Raw genomic sequence first — 14,213 nt, 5'->3', positions numbered from 1 at the left:
TAGCAATTATTGCTGAATCATCTTTGCAAAGTCAGACCAATACTATTTAGAGCAAAGATTAGAATAAGTAAAAAGCAAGATGAATACATAGAAAAAGATATGGTACACAATAGAAACAACTCACTTCTTAACTATTCAAAGAGGTAATCATAAATTATGAAAAAATTTTCCTAGTTCTATAAAAAAAAATTATTTGGTAGTTGATTAGTATGGCACAGAATAAGTAAATTAATTTAAATAGGATTATAATTTTTATTATATCAGCTTGGCCCAACACTCCTGAGCAATATTTTTATTTTTATTTTATTTTTTATTTATATTTATTTATATTTATTTTTAATTTAAAAAATTAATATTTTTCTCAATTGCTTAGATCTGACTTTGTGTGAAAAATGTCTTGTAATTATGTTAAAAAAAATTCCTGGGTTTATTTGGCAAGAAGAATAATTATGAAAAACTGATCATGAGAAATAATACTACCAATAATTATATCAATTTTATATGGAAGTTTGGCCAATGTAAATCAAAAAGGTGACCAAGCAGAGCCCAAAACTACATGGGTCAACAAACACTTAACTCACCTTTTAAGTGGAAAGAATCTAAAATATACACATTAAAATTTTTAAGTCTTATATAAAGAAGAATGATTGATGATTATCAGTAAGACCATCTTATTAAGTAGAAAGAAGTAAAAAATAGTAAAGCCAATTTAAAGAAAGTTTGGCAAGAGATCCAACTAAGGAAAGCCACCCTAAGGACATTTTAAAACTTTATTTTTATGTAAAGTTTTAAAAATCATTTAAGAAACTAACCTTGAATAAAAGTATTTAAGTGGCTTCTTCCATGTTTTCTCCTCTATCTTGCCATATAAAATATTGTTTATAATGGTTCCTAAGAAGATACTTTTCCCTCTAGAGATCCCCAATGACAATTAAATCTCTTCTGCTCTTGACAGCTTGAAATATATCCAACAACTGACTCATTTTTCTGTTTTCAATTCTCTGTCAAATTTTCTGACTTCACCAAGGAGACAGACTCAATTAGGTGCTACTCTCTTTAATACCTAACAGTTTCCCCTTTAACAAGACAAGTATGTCCGAAGCAAAAGGTTTGATAGTTTTAGTAGAGAAAGTAATAACATAATACTGAGGAAAAAACAGTTCAATTCATAGTGGACTTTCAAGGATACTTAGTAAATATTTGAAACTAGGAAGCCTGAATCTTTGGATCTAAAGGAATTTTTTTTTTTTAATATTTTGTCAGATCTGATTTGCTCAAATTTAAACCTAAGAGTATTTTTCATGAATTTAAGCTGGAAAGTGACATCAGAAGAGTCAGTATGGGTTTTTACTGACCTGATGAGGGGTGAGCTCAGCACCAGTGTTTACATCAACCAGCTGGAAGGACAAAGCAAAGTTCTGGTGGCTATCAACGGTGAATGAGCCCTTTCCTTTAGCTGGGTAGGTCACCCTAAAAAAGAGAAAGACAAGGAATGAGTTTTCAGGGAATCTCTATCAAATATCTAAAGTGAGTACTAATACCTATTATTCACCTGGCAAAAAAATTCTGTAATAGAACTCACCAGGTCTTATAGTCCAGGGGTTCTTAATTTTGGGTTTGTGGGCTTGGGTTTTTTGTTTTGTTTTAAAAACCCTTACCTTCTGTCACAGAATTAATACCAAGTATTGGTTCCAAGACAGAAGGGTAGTAAGGGCAAGGCAATAGAGATTAAGTGACTTACCCAGGGTCACACAGCAAGAATATGTCTAAGGCCAAGACTGAACCCAGGACCTTCCATTTCTAGGCCTCTTTCTCTATCTGCTGAGCTACCTAGTTGCCTCTGATAGACTTGTTTTTAAAAAATTTTTTTGAAAATCACTTCAATATAATTTTGTACCCCCATTATTTTAGATCATGCTTTAAAAAACATTTATCTGAGAGCGAGGGCCTGTCCTTTTAACAGAAGTCAACCCTTTGATTTAGTTCAACTCTAATTTCTCAGACAAGGAATTTGGGGCCCAGAGAGGCAGCAGGAGGTGATAGAAATGAGTGCAGAGTCTAAGAAATAACAATCAAGTCTCACCTCAGAAATTTATTAAATTTGTAACTCTGCTTAAGACACTTAAACTTCTCAATGCCTTGTAAGATGAAGATAATAACACTTGTCCTATCTAACTTACAAATGAGGAGAAGAAACTGGTAAAAAGTGCCTATGGATATACTTGCCCGTTTCCTCCTGTGATGATGAAGTGCCTCACTAGATTTTCCATACTCTTGAATATGACCAGTGGAACTGTCATAAGCATAGATCCAAACTGGATCAAATCTGGAAAAATTTTATTTCTGCCCATCTGTCTCTTCAGGCAGGCCTTAGAGGCATTCTGTTATAGACCTAGAAGGTAGTCACAGTGCCATTTCCTACTTAGAAAAAATGACCACAGGACTTAACTTCAGAGCTATGTTGTGCTTGGTATATTTTCCTCCTTTCCTGGGCAAATTTTCCATTTTTTAATTATTTAATATTGGACTTAAAAATAATTTGTTCAGAAGTTGAAGTCAAATAGGAAAATTTATTCTTTTCACAACAAAGTTCATGGATTTCAGACTAATATCATTGAGCAATAAGTGTCAAATGCCAGCAGAGACTATTCTGGTTTTTACTTATAATTTTTACTTGCAAAAATAAGAACCTCTTACCCTAGTAAATAGCATTTTACTTTTCAGAGTGCTATGATGACATTCATTTGATCCTCAAACAATGTAATTATATCTTTAATGTCACAAAAAAGTAGCTCATTTGCAAGCCCAGAGATAAACTTTACTACTTACAACCCTTGTTGGGCTACTAGATTACAAAGCTTGACTCCAAAATGGCTTTGAGGATAACCAGAATAGCTAAATGGTCTCTGGAGCTACCTCTAGCAAACAGAAACTAGGCTTGAATTTAACTTAAAGACTGAAAATTCTCAATAGGATAGTTTCAGGGCCTCTTGCGGATTTTAAATTACTTGTGTAGACTATAGGGGCAACCAGACCAGAATGGAAACAGAAAACCAATTCAGCCCATCAAAAATGTGTCTCAGGCTGCCAGGAGGCCAGGACCCATAGGGCAGAGGTGTGGCATGTTCTGTGATGCAGGATGGAACTGAATGCAATCAACTATATTTTATAAGACTAATAATGCAGCAATGAAATCATGAGGGGTAGGATGATGACCCCCTCTGGATACTACCATGCAAGTTCAGCTCTGAGGGCCTTGTATATATCCCCATTGCATTTACCGTGTGGTTTTGGGTGCAATGCTCTGATCCTTATCCACAGTTGAGAGATCCACATTTGTGATGCCAACTTCAGTAGAGACCTTAACTTTGAGCTATATTGGAACATAAGAAATAAACAAAGTCTACCATTAGTTCAAATCTAGCACTTACAAGACATTTACTAGATGTGTGACCTTGGACAAGTCACTTAATCCTATTTGCCTCAGTTCCTCATCTAGAAAATGAGCTGAAGAAAGAAATGGCAAATCACTCAAGTATCTTTGCCAAGAAAATTCCAAAAGGGGCCATGAAGAGTTGGACATAACTGAAACCACTGAACAATAACTATTAGGTGTATCAGAAAGAACATTAATTTCTAAATTCTCACCCTTCTAATGGAAAAGAAAGCCACAAAATAGACTCCCACTGATTAGTTATCATAGCTGAGGTGATTAAATAAAGGGAACTTTCACCAGACCTCCTACCCAAACCAGGCAACAAACACTCTTTCCTAATCAAAGAATTTCTCAAACCCCAAAGAGAAAAACATGAAAACTGCATTACAAGCTTCTTAACCTCAATGTCATCTCCTCAACCAGAATACAAAGGAGACTATATCCTCAGAAGGCCAGGTCACTGGGGCTAAGGGAAACATTTTAGTAAAATCTTTGCAGAAAGTACAATGTAGGGATAATCCTTAAATCTCTATAGATAGAAATAAATATTTTTCTCACCACTGCTGTGGCAGAGAAATGGCAATTGTAAAAATACTCTTAAAAATCAAAGTCCTTTTTTGAAGTTTCTTGGGAGATTCCTCCCCAAAATGAGCAAGTTCTTCATGGTTAGAAATCTACCATTGCTTGTCAGCTCTGGGAGAGGGGAGGGAAGGGGGGAGGGAAATAATAAATCATGTAGCTGTGGAAAAATGTTCTAAATAAATATCTCCTAGGAAAAAAAAAATCCTAGCCCTTTTTAACCAAAGGAACACAGACTAATTTAATGATTTTCTCAACAAACATGTAGCATATAAAGGTGGGTTGGGGAGGGTGAGTTAGTTCTCTAGATTTCTACTTATCAATCTGATCTCATTCTCTTTTAAAAAAAACTTTTTTCCCATTGTTACCTTGATTTCAAATTCCCTAGAATTTCCTTTATACTAACCCCGCCACCTACAGTTATCCCTTATAACAAGGATTTTTTTTAAAGAGAAAAAAATTAGTAAAACAAATCATCACATTAAAGAAATCCGAACATTGTATGCAATGTTCCACACTTGCGAACTCCCAACCTCTGCAAAGGATGGAGAAGTCTTTTCATTTCTCTTCTTTGCTTTTTATGAACCTGGATACATTATAATGGAATACAATATCCATATATTATTTTTGTGGTACGAAGGAGAAATAATTCTAAATAAAAGTCACCCCCAACCACAACAAACTCAGTCTATCCTTTAAATACCATTAGGCTTTATTTAAAGATATTTCTAGTGTAGCCACCATTGCCAATAGAAAATGCTGATTTATATTAGAATTAGTACCAAATGAAGACTCCTAGCTATGTTTCTAAAACTTATCTAAACAGTTAACTGCAAATGCATTATGAATGTCACATTAACTCTAGCCTTACCACCAAAAAAAAAATCTCAAAAATTAAAAATCATCAAAATCATCTGTTGAAACTCATTTTAAGAAGAAATAAAAGCAGGTTTTCTGAATGTTAACTGCATCTTTTAAACAAACTCTATAAATATGTCCTTTCACAGTTTTAACAAGGAAAGAGGGATTTTTTTTTTCTCATTCAATAGGTGGTTAGGGGGTTGGTCCATGCTGGCCCTTTCTTTGACTATAGTGTATGTCATAAACATCACAAAAATATCTTAATGCCAGGAAATGTAGGCTTTCTGCTGGGAGTAATAACCATCCTGTTTAGTTCATTACTGTCAAAAATGATGGTACATTAGGGGCAATTAATGTTAATGACAGCTTCCAAAACCCATGGCTCCCCTGACAACTTGCCCAATAACAATGAGTACTATTAGGGGCCCTTCACGCAAAGCTGCCAGTGTTAATGCACTCCAGCCAGCTCAGGGCACCTCTGGAGAGATTATACAGAACCAGCCTGCTGGTTTTGATGCTCTAAGTACGATTATTATTGTAATTAGAAAGCAAATTTGACACGTGCAGTGGAGGTCAGCTCTTATAAAAAAGAATTAGCTCCACTCTGATGAATATAGCAGGCAGGACTCTCATATTAAATCCATCAGGTTAAAAAAGTGATGGCAATGATTTAAATGGAAGTCATTAGTATTTACATTAATAACAGCTATTGGCAATTATTGTTACTGTGCATTTATTTCTCAGTTTTTTAAACTACTACAAAAGCATTTTACAAATACTAGGCTTGATTCAACAATGAATAAACTATTCTCTGGAGAGACAAATACTCACCATTAGCAATTACAGAGGAATTTTGAGAGTGCTAAGGACTAGGTAAATGTCCTTGAAACAATTTTCTAAGTGATATTAAATGCAAGTTTCACTAAAGAAGAGAAACTGGGACAATGGAAACATGACATGCCTAAATCATACATAAAAAGAGAAACAGCATTGAGGGATTATCATTAAGACTCATTCTTCTTAAAATGGAAATGGTCACCTATCCTGACCACCAACCCCATCAGCTAGTAAAGACCTTAAGAAATCATTTGGTTTTCAACTTGAGGCAAGACAACCACTGTTTAATTCACTACTTCAAGAATTCAAGATTTCATTGCAAATCATGGCCTTAGTGTACCTTAATAGATGATCTTGGTGAATTGCTGTGGCAAAGCCCTCAGTATTGTATGTCAACTTTCTGATGATAGCCCTGACTATTCTGAAGTAGGCTGATCTTCAAGCAACAAACATATATAGTAATCTTCTTTCACATTTCCTTATTATTTAACCTTTATATCAGGGGTTTTAGTCAGAGATCTCAACTTTGAAAATATTTTGATAGCCATATTAATATTCCCAGCACTTGCGGGCAATATACTGGCAAACATCCAGAAAAAAGAATTTATTCAGGGTTTACTATTTATCATAATGATGGCACTGAGTATATGCACTGATAATAAAAAGCAAATAAAGGATTTTTATAAATAAACAAAATAAAGTGTTGATGCTTACTTAAATAAGGCATAAATTTCAGTTATCATCAAAATTCACAGATGGACTTCATATGATATGCCAAGATAAGATTAGAATGGGTACATGATTTACACAGAGGGTGCTATTATAAGCAAATTAGAGGAGCATGAAAAAGCTGCTTATTTCTGATTTATGAATTAGAGGGAGAGTTTATGGCTAAACAAGAGATAGAGGTTCACAGGAGATAAAATTGATAATTTTGATCACATAAAATGAAAATGTTTTTGCAGAAACAAAACCAATGCAGCCAAAATAAGAAGGAAAATAGGAAATTGAGAAAAACATTTTAAAATAAGTTTGTTTGATCAAAATTTTATTTCTCAAATAAATAGGAAATAGAGCCAAATTTATAAAAATAAGAGCTTTTTCCCAATTGACAAATGGTCAGGGGATATGAACAAGTTTTTTCAGAGCAAGAAATCAAAGCTATCAATAATAAAGTGGAAAAATGCTCTAAAATCATTAATAATTAGAGAAATGCAAAATAAAACAATCCTTAGGTACCACTTCATCAGCTAAGATGACAGAAAAGGACAATGACAAATGCTGGATGGGATATGGAAAAACAGGCAGACTGACTCACTGTGAACTAGTCCAACTTTTCTGGAGAACGACTGAAACTATGCCTAAAGGATGATAAAACTGTGTATAACCTTCTGACCAGTATTAGTGCAAAAATTTCAAAGAAAAAGGAGCCATATGTACAAAAATATTTATAGTAGCTCTTTTTTTGGTGGCAAAGAATTGAAAACTGAGGGATGTCTATCCATCGGGGAATGGCTGAACAAGCTGTGATATGTGATATGTGATAGTGATGGAATGCTACTGTGCTGTAAGAAAACAACAAGGGATGATTTCAGAAGTACCTATGAAGACTTAAATGAGCTGACAGCAAAATTAAGTAAGCAAAACTAGGGGATCATCAAACACTGACACCAATATTTTAATAATAACCAACTATAAAATGCAATGATTTGCCACAACATCAAAAGACTCATGATAAAAATACTATCCAATTCCAGAGATAACTGATGAATTCTGACCACAGATCAAAGCATATTTTTTCACTTTCTTAATTTTTTCCTGATAACCCCCCCACCCCCAAACATGGCTAATGGTGAAATACGCTTTGCATGACTTCATAGGTATAATAGGTATGGTATTTCTTTCCTTTTCAATGGAAAGGGGAAAGAGGCAGATCTGGGGGGAGAAAATAAGAATTTGGAACTGAAACAAATTAAAAATTTCAAAAATAAACCTTAAAAATTTTTTCCCTTCATATATCCTTGCAAAAGGATGGATTGTTAAATGAAAAGTTGACCAAAAAAATAAAATGAAATCAACCTCTACTCCCATTCACATAATGTATAGAGGACAGTTCATTACCCAATATCACCAGATAAATGAGATAATTTTTGCTTTTATAGCTCTAAATAAGAGTCTAACATATTTTCATCATAAAAGACTATAAGTTGCTTGTTATATGCAAATTCTCAATGTCTATCATATCATTTAGTACTTTCCTTGTTTAGCTAACAACAAGCATATAATCTGATATAAAAAGGCCCCTTCACCCACAACACTTTCCCCCCCTTTTTAAAAAATTTATTTATTTTTATTTGGAAATTTTTATTTAATGAATCAATTTAGAACATTATTCCTTGGTTACAAGAATCATATTCTTTTCCCCCCCTCCCCCCACCTCACCCCTTAACTGAAGCACCCACAACATCTGTAAAAGACATACCACTCAATTCTTTTACATAAAACAACAATGGCACAGACTGCCAAATGACAGTCCAAATATTTAATTTTCTTTAATAGGCTAGTTTTAGCTTGGTCAAAGGATGCAGTCAAATTGCCTAGATGAAAAATGATTTATTCCTGCTTACACATTGTTTCCAACACTGCATGGCAACAGAGATGACAAGAAAAGGACCTACCTCCACAACATTTGCAATGTAACGGCTATCACCTTCAATGTTGATAGAGAAGTCATAGTAGCCACTGGCAGGCTTGGCATTCATGAAGTTTAGATCAAAATGATCTCTGTGTGAATTGGAGCATGGTTGTTATTAAGGCTTTATTTAAGAGGGTCATTAATAATAACTTATAAACCTGGCTTGGTTATTTACAATTTTAAAATGCTTTATAATTATTTCTTAATCCCCTCAAAAAGTCTATAATAAGGTGAACAAAATAGATTTTTACCTCAATTATACAGAAGAGGAAATTTAGGTTTAGAGAGAGACTAAATTACTTTCCATAGAAAGCAGTAGAGCCAGAGATACCACTAAACCTTCTGATTTTGAGTCCCTCGTTCTTTCTACTACCTTATATTTCTTCATACAATAGTCAAGAATTTTAATAAGCAGAATGAGGGCCTTACTCTGATTTTTGGGCAACCCAAGTTAATCTCACTTCTTTTAACTACTTTCTATCCCATCTCCTCTATTCTTCTCAAATTTGCTTTTTCCAAATCTTCCAGGTTACACTCTATCTGGAATACACTATGCCCCTAGCTTGTGAAACATAATTTCTTTTTTCATAACATTCTTAAAAAGTTTACTTCCATGACTATGTAAAAAAAAACAAAAACCAATTCCTGAATCTATCAAAACATGTAACTCCTGTGAGCCTCTTTACTTTTGGGGACAGGCTATGTACTTTTCCTATATACAAATCAATTTGTCTTTCAAATCGGTCTATTTGTTTAATGTGTTTTCTGTTACCTATGCACATTTAATGTCTGTCTAATGAATACACTTAAACTTCATCTTAGATTCTAAACTCCTCAGGATGTGGGGAATGACTGCATGGTACTTAACATAATGCAAAGGCACAAATCTGATAATGATAAAGCTGGTTAGGGTTTTTTCTTTGTTCAGCCAATTGTATCATGTGTGTCATAGTCTGATGTTTTTCCTGTGGAGGTAGGCAAGTTTAACTTTTTTTTAAACCCCTACCTTCTATCTTAGAATCAATATTGCGTTCCAAAGCAGAAGAGTTAAAAGGGCTAGGCAATGGGGGTTACGTGACCTGCCCAAGGTCACACAGCTAGGAAGTATCTTGAGGCCAGGTTTGAACCCAGGACCTCCCATCTCTGAGCCTGGTTCTCAATCCACTGAGCCACACAGCTGCCTAAGATTAGGGTTTTAAAAGCTATTAGAACAATGTGGCCAAATGTAAATGAAACTAGCATTGGAAGGCAATGTAGTGTAGCAGAGAGAAATCTGGATTTGGAGTTAAAGGACCTGGATTCAAATTCTAGTTTTGCCACTTATTTCCTATGTGATATTGGTCAAGTAATTTAAACACTTTAGGCCTTGGTTACATCATCTGCAAAATGAAAGGTTTGAACTAGAGATCCCTCCCAGCTCTAAATACTATGATAAATATTTTTAATTTTGTAAGAAAATTAAAAAAAAATAATAAAGCCCAAGATTTCTACTTATAAACCAAGGATGAAAATAAGTCAGAATGAAGGCTTATTCAAAGAATTTCTATAGCCAAAAATAAGCCTGGATTTGGTTTTATGATCATATTAATAAAATTTATTTTATGTATTATATTTTATTAATAAAATTTTATTTATTAGTAAAATGGCTATGTTCATTAACCACAGCAATTCTCCACCTCCCAAGTTTTTGCTCAGATTCTTCTCTCTCCATGGACTGCAATACTCAGCTATTTATCATTACCAGACTTAAGAGTTTTTGTCCTACAATACATACCACATCCCAAGTAGCTTAGAATCTAAGACGGAACAGCATATTCATCAGATAGATGTAAAATGTACACATGTAATGGAAGAAAATATCAGTCATTGAAATCTTTTGCATTCTTCAATATCGTACTAAAAAATGCCCTATCCTCAAGTTAGTCCTGCCAACCAGGAAGCTATGGAAAGAGCAGGCCTGACAAATTGAGATGACTTATCTGCCCAGTAGAATGAGCAGTTTGTAGGCAAAGGAAGCAGTGTGATGCCAACAGAAGGGAAAGGATATTAAGACCCTGAAGAACTGTCAGCATGTTTTCACTGTGTATGTATTTCACTATCAATGAGTTTTATGTATATTCTTCCCACTGAAGCTTTGTGTATTTGTGGGAGAATGTATCCTAGGTTTAGAGAAGGGCTTATAGCTATTGTTCTTAGTACATCAGTGAGCACCTCTGCCTTTAGCTAAATGTGACTTCCAGCTATTATTAAAGGTAAGCACACCAATAAAATAAAATATAAAATGCCCTCTTCTCCCTGAATCATCCCCCATTCCCTAAACTCTCAGAAAAGAAACTAATATAATGAACAAATCTAAAGCACTTATATGGTAAGGACTAAAGTATTTTTTATTTCCCTCATATTCTATCACTATTTTCTATTGTAATTATTATGCAAATATCTTAGGTCTAGTAGACTATAGGATTCTTAAAAGCTGAGATCATGTCTTAGACTTTTATGTGCCTAGTGCTCATTATCAAACGCTGCACACAATGGATGCTCAACAATAAATGACAGAATTAAATTAAATTCGCCCCCACTCTCCCCTTTTTAAAGATGTGCTAAAAGGCCAGCAGAATGGTCTGGAGACTTACCCTGAAGGAGTGAATGCAGTCTGCTGTAGGACTGTATTTTTAGTAGAAGAAGATTTAGCACGTTCTAGCATGACAGAAGCCTGAGCCAGTGGCTGTGACATAACATTAGAAACTTGCAACTGGAAAATACAAAATTTTATGTAGTAGTAAAGAAAATGAACTAATAAAAAATGATTGCTTTTTATTGCTCATTCATACTAGTTGTGTGATACTGGGCAAGTCATTTAATTAACCTGTCTGCCCCAGTTTCCTCAACTAAAAAATGGGGATCATAAGGTTGTTGTGAGGATCTATGAGATAATATTTGTAAAGAACCTGGTATAGTGCCTGGCACACAGCCAATATTCAATAAAAATTTTTCCCTTTTCCTCTTCCAAATAATTATAGGAGAGATCTATTTAGGTAAATTTACTTGAAAAAAATCTTGACTATAGGTAGATATCAGAAATAAAATATAATCAATTTGGCCTGGATGATAAAATTTTATAATAAAAAGTGAACTGGATCACAGGATTTTGGAACTGGAAGGAACCTTTGAGACCACATAGTTCAACCCCTTCATCATATAGATGTGAGAAATGAGACCTAATGATCTGTCAAAAGACATCCAACAGATGGCAGAGCAAGGACCAGAAGACAGAATTTTTTACTCTGATAAACTAAGGCAGAAGCTAAATGACTTCTCTAGAATAGCAGAGCTAGTATCTAAGATTATATTTGAAATGAAAACTTCCTGATTCCAGACCTAGTGCTAGATCCATGGAACCAACTGTCACAATTTCTACCTGGCAAAGTTAACTTTTAGGATTATTCAATGATAGAATGCTGCAGGATCTCTTCGTGAATGAAAACTGAGGTTATGCAATGGATATGGAAGGGGAAAATGACCAGAATACCCTTACTACCCTGAATGAAAAGGACCCAATTATTTTAGCTCCAATAAATTCTGAATTCATATAAGAATTAACCTCGGAATAAAATTTCAAAGTAGAATATTTTACAATAGTTGTTGGAAAATACATTTTTTCCTCTTAAAATTAAAAAAAATTATGACTGAATATCAATCATGAACATTTCAATACATAAACCATATATATGAAACCATGAACTTTGATAGCATACACATTTTCAAAGTACACAGTAAATTTAACATGGCAGTAAAAAACTGCCCTGCTAGTCTATATTCTCCCTAGCATTTCCTTCTGCTTTTGAAGAGTGTATTCTTATAGATGGAAACTTCTTGGGCTATCATGGACATAGAAATGAAATGTATAAATGCTTAACTTACACAATTCTTTTTTAACATCCTTTGAAACTCAACCTTAACTACAAAGATTAAGCAGTTCTGTAGAGAAAGCAAGTCAAGGCATCATGTCTGTCCTTAATGAAATGAGTGGTCCTAAATAATATGTATGCCTTCATGAGGTAGTTTTTATAAAATAATCTAAGAATGTGCTACTGAAATAAAACTCAATGTGGACTCTAAATAAATTTGTGGAAATCATACCCGGAGAACAGGCTGCTGGTGAGACACTGAAGCTGAACCCTCAGCAACAATGACAAGAGGCAGATGATAGCGATTTTGAGAAAATGCAGCAGCAGCAGCAGCAACACTGAAGGCTTCAGAGAGAGAGTTAAAGTTCTTTTTGCTGAAAACTGCATTTACCAGCTGGATAACTTGATCCTGAAGGAAAAGGAGAACATCCCAAGATAATCAGTAGGAAAGAAAGAATATCTGAAATATACTTCCTTTGTTTTTGTCAGCTTCAAAGGAGGATTAGGTCAACTCCTTTTAAAGTCACTTTTCGAATTTCTAGGTAGTAGCATAAAAGTCTTTTGTTCATAAACTGAAATTTATAAATGTAGGGAAAAAAGTAGAAATTCTAGATCTATGTATGATGGCTTTGGTCCTATTTCTATCATGTACAAACTGAAATATTTCTGCAAATTTTTACTGTGATGACATGGGATTTAATTTGTGCTAGTGATGTGGATCTACTTATTAAACGCTTTGAAACCGACTCCCTAAAATTAAACATATCTATGTATAAACATATGATTGATAAAATGCCTGTTCTCCATGCCTGAAATTCTTTCCCTCCTCCTCTCCACTTTCATGGCTTCCTTTCAAGTTTTAGCTAAAATCTAGCCTTCTACAAAAGTCATTCTTGGTCTCCCTCAATGCTAGTGCTTTCCTTCTAAAATTAACTCCAATTTAGCCTTACACATACTTGTTTGCATATTATTTCCTCCATTAGACTATGAGCAGGGACTGTTTTGGCCTTTCTTGGTATCCCCAGTGCTCAGTATAGAATCAGACATATAGGAGATGCTTAACAAATGCTTGTTGACTTGAGTTATCATGCACAGTAGTACCATTTACAATGAAATGTATTGCTTACTAAATATTTATCCTATCAATTCCTATTTCTCCTATCTTTCTTCCCATTCCATCCTTTTAAGATGAACTAGGGTTAAATTTTTGTTTAAAAGAACTTTGGAAACTAGAGATTTATATTGGAAAGAAACCCAAAATGTTATCAATTAGAACAAATATGAAATGTAAAATCAATGCCAGATTGCTTACCATCTTAGCTGGTAGAAGGGCGGGGAGGAAGAGAATTTGAGACTCAAATTCTTTTTATAAATGTTAGAAAAGGCTTTTACATGTAATTGGGAGAAAATAAAGTCAAATAAAAAAAATTTAAAGAAATAATATGTAAGCCTACCAACAACAAAAAAACATTCCTGGAAATGATTTTCAAAAAGAAGCTTACGAAAGATATTTATAAAAATTATGGAGCTGGCCTGCTTAAGAATAAATTTATTCCCTTCCAGTGAACTGTAACATACACGCACACCTCACTAACAAAAGCCTTTTGTTCCTAAGAGTGAAATTCAGTCAACATTAAACCATGATCTGAATTTTACCAATTATATTTTTGTAGTACTTGCCCAGTGACACCTTAAAGTCTATGACTTCACTAAAGTTGCCCTATACAAAGTAATGACAGGATTGATTCCTCTAGTTATACACCTGTTTTGGAAAAACCAAGAAGTAAAAGTTGAATTATTGCAGATCTAATACATAGGCTATCTTCAATTCATTCTTTTTTTTCCATCCCAGCCAGTATTAAGTATTCTGAATTACCTCCATCACAGAAGCATATTT

The 14,213-nt window shown here is 34.1% G+C and overlaps 1 protein-coding gene across 4 annotated transcripts in view; it reads right to left on the bottom strand.

The window, feature by feature from the left end:
- RPN2 (ribophorin II) overlaps nt 1–14,213 on the bottom strand; it is a 54,971-nt gene that overhangs the window by 23,343 nt on the left and 17,415 nt on the right. For all 4 annotated transcript variants that reach the window (XM_007474346.3, XM_007474347.3, XM_001381705.5 and 1 more), the window contains exons 7-11: nt 12,549–12,725; nt 11,042–11,160; nt 8,392–8,497; nt 3,282–3,373; nt 1,356–1,470 (exon numbers count right to left, since the gene is read on the bottom strand). In XM_007474346.3, coding sequence (XP_007474408.1) covers nt 1,356–1,470; nt 3,282–3,373; nt 8,392–8,497; nt 11,042–11,160; nt 12,549–12,725 — 609 coding nt within the window. The remainder of the gene's footprint in view (nt 1–1,355; nt 1,471–3,281; nt 3,374–8,391; nt 8,498–11,041; nt 11,161–12,548; nt 12,726–14,213) is intronic.

Source organism: Monodelphis domestica, chromosome 1 (genome assembly GCF_027887165.1).
Source record: "Monodelphis domestica isolate mMonDom1 chromosome 1, mMonDom1.pri, whole genome shotgun sequence".
Lineage (NCBI taxonomy): Eukaryota > Metazoa > Chordata > Mammalia > Didelphimorphia > Didelphidae > Monodelphis > Monodelphis domestica.
This window is presented reverse-complemented; position numbering and strand designations above follow the sequence as displayed.